Consider the following 8,573-nt stretch of genomic DNA (forward strand, 5'->3'; position numbering starts at 1 on the left):
CTGAGATTTTTTAGGTCATCAAATTCCGGGCTCTAGTAATAATACTTTAAATTGTTTAAATCTTTGTATTACAGATTTTAAAGTGATTCATAAATTAATTCTATCAACTAATGATTCTTTGGTTTAATCACTCAGGGGTAATTGTGGGCCCAACACAAAAATCCTGAAAATTTCCTGAGTAAAATCATTTAAAAAATTAATATCTTTATAAACTTAAATCATTTAAATTTTCAAAACATGATATTCTAAATGAATTATAGGCAGCATAATTTAAATGCATAATTATGTGCAAGTTTACTTTTATCTCTAAACACATTTATTATTCTACCAGAAAAAATTTTTACAAATGAAAGAGATGCCAAGTATAAATTCTAGTTCTAATATTTTTAAATAAAATATACAAGAATATTTATATATAAATGTGATCGATGATTTCCTTAAACTTCTAGACTTTGGATTTCCGAAAACTTTCGGATCGTGATTAGCGAAAAATTCGGATTTTTTCGTGAGCACAATCACTTCTGATAACTTGATTTTTTTTTATATATAGTGAAAAATAAATAACATGTTAAATTAAGCAAACAGAAAGGTTGCTGTTGTCCCAGCAAAAAATCTTGTTTTAATTTTAACGATTTTCTAGCAGATTACCAGGGTGATTGAGCAGATTATCTAGGTAGTAAAAAGATTACCAGGATAGTTTGAGAAATGAGCCAATTTTTAGCACTGTAACGAATCACCCTACTTAATTTTAACACTAGCAAGATAATCTGTTGAAAAACTCATTGCAACACTTTAGTGGTAACATACACATAAATTATAGATGTGATCAAAAAAGGTGTCAAATAATTGGGGTACTTCGATACTTAAAAAAAAATAATAAAACTCATTAAAATATTTCTGTAACATTTTAAAAAGGAATAAACATATCAAAGAAGAAATATGCTTTATTTCATTTAGCCTTTTAGCTGGCGATCTAGATATGCAAATTTTTACAAAAATTTCAATGCAAAGTCGTTTTTCATCAGAAAAGTTCAAGAGAAGCAAATTTGTTGCTTAAAGGAAGTAACTGTATCATATCCTGTACTAAATTTTAGGATCAAAATTGAACAACTAAAGGTTCATTTCATACTGTTAATACTTATAAACGAAATAAACAGATAATTAAAAAATATTAAATAGGATAAAACTATATCAGTTGAAAAAAATAATCAAAATTCCTGAACTTAATACAACAAATTTATAAGAAAATATTGTTAATATACAATAAAAAGCCCATAACAAACATACTAAAGCAAAAAGAAATTTATAATTCATAATGTAATATTTAACAAAAAAGTAACAAATATGTCCAAAAAAATTAAGGAATTTAATTTTTACAATAACACAACATGTAAGGAATTACATAAGTAAATTATATACATTCTGCTTCTGAAAGCAAAATCACATAAGTATAAGGCACATGATTTACGATGTTGCTGCTACGATATTTGATGACTCTTTTAAAACTTCTGCAGCAGCTTGATATACTTCCTCCTCAGATAGCTCTACATCATTTTCCTAAAAAATATATATATATTATAAATATCGAAAATATACTTTAAACCATCTGGTTAAGTTTAACTATAATTAACAAAAATATATTATCAGAATATAATTAACAAGAATTAAATAGTAGTCAAAGAGAGGAGTTTAAACATTTCAAAAGACAAAAAAAATATTTTTTAAGGATTTTGAAACTATTTATTATTATAAAGGGTGTTTTAGGAAATTAAAAAAAAGAGAGAGAAAAAAAAAACTTTTAACACATTTAACTTGACACACATTTGTTTTAACAATACATATTAATTGATAGCATCTTACAATAAAGTTTAATGCAAAGCATTTACACAGATAGTAACAGATGTAAATTTTGGTACAGAGTTCCCACTCTTTTAACAAGGTAAAAATTAAGTACTTTTAAGGACCTTTTCTTGAAACAATTAAGGACTTCTTTGAAATATTAAGGACTTCAAAAATAGAATGATTGTTAATCATCATATATATACTACCAGTAACAGCGCCAATTATTTACATTTCTTAAAAAAAATCGATTAATAAAAAAAAAATAAACAATTTTATCATAATGTAAGTACTGATATAATTGCATTCATTAACAGGGCTCGCCAAAGTACCGGGCAATTTCTGCCGAGTTGGGCTTTTTTTTTAAAAAAACTATTCAGATCATTAAAGGTTAACATCATCTATGAAACTAAGCCATATTCAATTTTTAATGATTTCATTGAAATTGAATTGTAAAATTTTGTTCAGAAATTAAGATTTGCAATTTTTTTCATGTATATTAAAAAAAAAAAGAGTAAATAAAGAAATTTAGCAAAAAACATTGCAAAATTTATTACAAGTTTTTATATTTCGCTACTAGACTTGCATCACATATTCATTTGTGGGCCAATTTTGCTACATATTCAGTTACGTTATAAATAATTCTTTCGTTTCTATTAATAAAATGTTTTATTCATAAAGGTATATCTTAAAATAATTAATAATAAAAAGTTGAATTACAGTTATGCTTGAGAATAGTTTTCTTAACTATGCCATGCAAAATTAAGTCCCATTTTGAGTAAAAACAAGTGATACTAATATCTAAGCACCTTAAATCATTCCACATTTTTTACATAAGGTATAACTAAATATATTTTTTAAATTCATTGCAATAAATATTTTTATGAATATAGAATAAAAATGCAATTACATTTGAAAAGATTTATAATTTTCAAACAAATTTGTTTCTTATTAGTTCTCTTTTATTAGTTTGTTTTTATTAGTTCTTATTATTAGATTTTTATCAGTTAGTAAACATGTAAATAAAAGGGCCTAAAACAATTTTTCAAAGATATCAACATATTTCTATGGCCAGAAAGTTGATAAGGTTCCTTAATTAATAAACACTGATAAATTATTTATATTTTCGTCATTTATAGATTTTTACTAGTAATATTTCTTCATCATCCTCTATTATTCCTAATACACTCTAACTATTATTATGATTTGAAATTTTTTTTATCACAAATTAACAGTTGAAAACTAAAAGTGGTATTCTTTTATTATAAAATAATCCTGTAATATCACCTTATCAGGCAACGTTTTGTAAAAATATAGTGAAATATTTTATGAAAAACATATTGAAAACGGCATATAAGTTAACAATTTTGAAATTATTACTAAATAACAAATGTGTTATATTTACTTTTATAATGAGCTTTACACAAAATTATTTCTAGCCAAGCCTGTTATAAGGAATTAACTTTACATGATGTTACTAAACAATCTGGTGAAAAATTATTTTTGAAGGAACCAAAAATTGAATAAAAATTTTTAAAAAAACAAACAGTATATTAAGTTACAATGTTAACTGAATAAAGATTTTATTAATATCTAAGGATCTTTTAATTGAGTAGATTTAAATATTATTTAACTATCTGCTTATCCTTAAGAGAAAAAAAAATAGTGTAACAATATGTTGTTACATATGGCTTTATTGGAAATATTAATCCATATACAATGTTCAACTTTAAGTGGACTTAAACAAGGAGTAAAAAGGAACAAAATTACAATAACAAGCAAAGAAAACACATGACAAACACATATTAATACAAAAAGAACACATAGAAAAAATTAAAGTAAGAAAAATATATGTATATATACAGTGAAGAATGAGGAGTAGTCTTTACAGAGAGTTCATGTGATCTCTGGCATCCCAGTAAAGTTTACACAAATCACCCCGCTCTTAGGATTGTTTGTCCAGTAAAGGGCATACAAGCAAGTGGTCTGAGTTCATGGTTCCCGAATTGCAGATTTGGCACTCGCCAGATGGAATTATACCTATTCTGTTGAGGTGCTCCGCCAAGCAGTCATGGCCTGTTGAGAGTCTGAAGTTTGCCACAGCCTTCTTACGAGGACTGTGACAAAATTTCTTCCAACTGTTTTGGATGTTAGCCCAGGGTTTTCCATATATTGGTTATTACTGCTTGATTGAGCTTTAGGTTGGTCTTAAGTTTCTCGGAAAATTGTTTTTTAAGGGAATCTGGTGGAATCGGTTTATTACATTGTGGTTCGAGTGTTCCTTTCTTGGCCAGTTGGTCTGCCTTTTCATTGCCATTGATTCCTACATGCAAAGGGATCCACTGGAACATAATAATTTTGTTGGCATTCTCGAGAAAAATCAAATTATCTCTAATATCTGAAATAGTCTGAGTATCTGAATCATGGTTTATGGCAACTGCCTGGATAGCTGCCTTAGAGTCGATAAGGATTACTGCTTTAGTGAAGTATCCTTAAATCACACGTGCCTCCTGGGTGGTGCTAAATGAGTAACGGCGATGGCTAAGGCGATAAGTGTAACAATATAAAACTTTTTTAAAAAAATTACATTGCAACTAAACGAGTTATAAATAGTTAAATATTTGATTTTCTAGTTAGAAGCAAATCATGCATTCTTATTTAGTACTCAGAAAAAGAATTTCTGAAAAAATTTGAGGTTTACATCAAAAACACAAAAAAACCCAGGTTTTTGATGAAAAACATAGGTGGTGTGGGATTTTTCAAACCCTGTTTATCACAGATCTGTTTAATTTTTAGTACAATCAGGAATTTTACAAAAATGTCACTGCTTTCAATAAATTTAGCTACTTATTACACATTGAAATATTACACAAATTAATTAAATTCTTCAAGATTTTAGGAAATAGTTTTCGTTATGGATTCTAGTTCAAAAAATATTTCTGATACTTCTTTTCTTAGTGTTTTACTTAATTTCTCTAAGCAGATGACCAGTAGAACTGAATTTCTTGAATTTTGTCAATTTTGAAGGTTAGTGTGGGTTTTGTACTTAGGCACCTTAAAACTGCCCCCCCCCCCCTCTGCAAAAGCATTATGAAAGAACCAATATATTAATAAAAAGACAAGCCACCTTCCCTCAAACACATTCATTTTTGTCTCTCTAAAATGATGCATAATGATTGCTCTATGCATGGTCCAATTCTAGGTGATAAAAGAACGGTATTTTGTTTTTAAAAAATTGAACTGAAAAATTGTTCCGATAGTGATGCTGAAAAATTAAGGACTTTTACAAACCTTGCGCCAAAATTAAGTACTTTTAAGGGCCCTTATATTCCAAAATAAAAATTCAGCAGTTTTTAAGGACTTTAAAGGACCGTGGGAACCCTGCGATATTAATTACCTACCAACATTTCTTGTAGTTCTTGATAAGCAACTTGATAACGCTTTATAGTATCTGGAATCATCATCCGAGATTCTTTCATCACTTCTTCCTGCAAAGCAATCATAGAATGAAACAATCTTCAAAAATTTATTTAATACAGAGTGCAATTGATCCTAATTTTAATTTATTACAATTTAAATTAATTATTGTAGTTAACATTAAGTATGATGTGATGAAAGAAATGTGAATTGTTCATCACGGCGGAAAGATGTTCTTGGGTGAAATGGGTAAAGTACATTGGAAGTTCGCTCCTGTTAGGGTCACCCTAGACATGAAGGCCATTCTTATCCAACTAAAATTAGTAGACAAAGGAGCCAAGACATTTTTCTAACTATTGGTACCCCGTTCTACAGAATAACAGAATCTGTGTATGCCTGCCTCAATATGACTACCTCGCCTCAATATGACTACCTCCAAAAATCAAAATTAAAGAAAAATAGTACTTTGAAAATCAAAAGACATTATATCTTTAATGTAGATAGAACATCTAAGGGTGTGGGGGCTTGGCCTTCTTCATTAGATTTAAAATAGAGTTTTGACGGCTCAGTAATACACTCTTCATTCATTGAATAGGTAAATCTTTGAAAAACCTTGATTGTGACTGAAGCTAACAGACTGCAACTTGATGGCTAGCTAGTGGGCACATTAAGAGCCTCTCTTTCAAAGATGATGCGAAAATATTAGTCATCTGCGTAAAATAGAGATCAAAAGGCTTTTGCAAACATATTCTAAAATGTTATTCTAAATTTATTCAAATATCGTTCTTGTTATTAAAATGCTTCTTTTGAACTTGGATTGAATTCATTGGTATTTGGAAGATTAAAAACAACAAATGTCAATTATAATATGATGTGATAAATGCTGATTGTAATATGATGTCATAAATCTTAATTTAAATATAGGGTAATAAATTTTTATTTAGCTTAATTATTAATGCAATATAGGAAACTGATGTGTTTAAGGGAAAAAAACACACAACTCATATTCAAATAATCGGCAGAATTATTGAAAAATAATTAGAATTATAATTAAATATTAATATAATGAAGTTATGTATCTCATCAGGGAACAAAATTAACTATGGTCTGTTGGTTGAGATTTACTAAACTATGACCATAAAATAAATTATCAGTGAGTATATAGTAAACATAACGTCGTTGCCGAGTGGAAGGATTAAAACAGGCCTTAGGCCGGGAAGGAGGGTACAATATTTATGTATATATATATATATATATATATCTCACAGTGNAAAATGTTTATGGGCCATAATTATCTTTTAGCTACTCATCCTCAGGATTAACGACTAAATTGTCTTAATTTCTATTACACCCCTGATCAGAAAAAGATAGTTGTCTAAAATAGTTTATGACTGTTGTTGCGGCATTTCAATTGGGCCGAAAAATCAAAACAAAGATGATTAAAATATCTTTGGCAATTATCAGCATAAATTAATAAGAGCTATAATGATATTTACCTATAAATTACTTAGCTTTTACTCAATAGTATTTAACTATAATATTTATATATCAACCCTTCTTAGTACTATCCTTTGATACAAGCATTTATGATTCTTATTTAAAATTAAGAGCATAAAACTAGTGTGTACCTTCATCATATTATAAAGTAAAAGGATATTGTCTTACTATGCAACATTTTACTAAAAGCATACAAAATTACTGTCCAGTAATTATTAAACAATACATTTAGATACATTTACTTTTTAATATTTTATGTTCACATTTTAATAAATTATATTTATTCTCATAATAAATTTTATGTAAAATTATGTCCTGTCAATGAACGCAATCATAATACAAATGCAATCAAATTCAAAATAGCTATTTAAAATTGTAAAACAATATCAGAAATTCACTTTTTGTTCCATTCTATATAATCTCTTTGACAAAAAAACATTTACTGAGTTCTTATAGTGAACTTAATTATCTATAATAATCAAAATCAAGTTTAAATAAAAAGTTGTAATGATAATGGAGTAAAATTATTATTATCTTTAATTTTTTTCACCGTCAAATCTAAAATTATATTTGTACTAATACATTTAAAAAATATATTTTTTAAAGTAACAATCTGTTTACTATCATCAAATAACAGTAATGATAATGAAGCAATTGTGGGGGTGAGTAAATAAAGCGAGCAAGTAGCAAACCCCCTTTACCCTATAGAAAGAAAAAAATGGCATAAATAAATTAAACCATTAACCTGTTTTCTTATTAAATAACTATCTTCTCCAGAAGCTTGCATTTTTTCTAACTTTTCTTTCTCTTTCAAAGCTTCTTTTTCATACATTACTTTTTCTTTTGCTAATCTACAAAAATTAATTCAATTTACCATGAATAATAAATTCAACATGAGGACATGTATACATATCAAAAACTAGTTAAATATCAAAAAATAACATTAAAATTAAGTTTTTTAAATACATAAATTAAGCTTCCCTAAAGAAATCGCAACATACACTAAATAATAATAAATAATCTTTTATAATAATATAGAAACAATTAAGAATTAAATTTAGAACCAGATGGTTTTTATTTTGCAAACACAAAATATTTTCAGTACTTCTCAGATATATTCCGTATTTTCCAACAATTAAATCAAATTCAAACCCTTTAGAACACAATTTTAAATACTCCAATTTAATCTTTCAAATGGTATAAAGCAAAAATAAACAAAACAACTATAATTAGACCACATGAAAAATTATTAATTAATATCTCAATTTATTAAAAGTTTTATGCGTCGAAAATTATTTGAATTACAATAGAATAGATATTATTAATAGACAATACAAATATGAAATTATAATGATTGACTAAATAATAAATTGTTTAAAATATAGAACTTTCTACCCTTATTAATATTTTTTAACAGAAAAATAAAACAAGGGAAGAAATATAAGGTAAAATTTGTTACTGTAATTTTTTAAGATAAAAATAAATTGTTGTTTTTTGATAAAGTTTAAAAAAAAAAATTATTTTATTTAACATTCTTCTGCTAAGCTTGGTGTGAAAATATAAGGCAATAAAATATTGCAAAATCGTTCCAGTTTCTCATAATGGTCAGCTGCAATATATTTTTAACCATAAATTCATATAATTCTGTGAGAAATGTTAAAAGTGCACTAAGAATTATTTCTGGTGTGAGAGCACTTTAATAGGTTTATGTAAAGCATTCACCTTAAGGCCTGTTTACGCAATCCAATCTTTTAGAGTGGCACTGACTGAAATTGATGAAAACTTAGTTTTCTCATCAAATTGTGTAAATATTTAATAAA

At 26.9% G+C, this 8,573-nt stretch overlaps 1 protein-coding gene across 1 annotated transcript; it reads right to left on the reverse strand.

Moving 5' to 3' along the window:
- Positions 1 to 926: 926 nt before the first annotated feature.
- Positions 927 to 7,628, reverse strand: LOC107451775 (tubulin-specific chaperone A-like). The gene is made up of 3 exons (XM_071183252.1): positions 7,499 to 7,628; positions 5,241 to 5,327; positions 927 to 1,557 (listed from the first exon to the last, which is right to left on the reverse strand). The coding sequence occupies exons 1-3, from the start codon at positions 7,583 to 7,585 to the stop codon at positions 1,465 to 1,467; spliced, it is 267 nt and encodes an 88-aa protein (XP_071039353.1). The 5' UTR covers positions 7,586 to 7,628; the 3' UTR covers positions 927 to 1,464.
- Positions 7,629 to 8,573: the final 945 nt, after the last annotated feature.

The sequence above is a fragment of the Parasteatoda tepidariorum genome, chromosome 7 (genome assembly GCF_043381705.1).
Source record: "Parasteatoda tepidariorum isolate YZ-2023 chromosome 7, CAS_Ptep_4.0, whole genome shotgun sequence".
In the NCBI taxonomy this organism is placed as follows: Eukaryota; Metazoa; Arthropoda; class Arachnida; order Araneae; family Theridiidae; genus Parasteatoda; species Parasteatoda tepidariorum.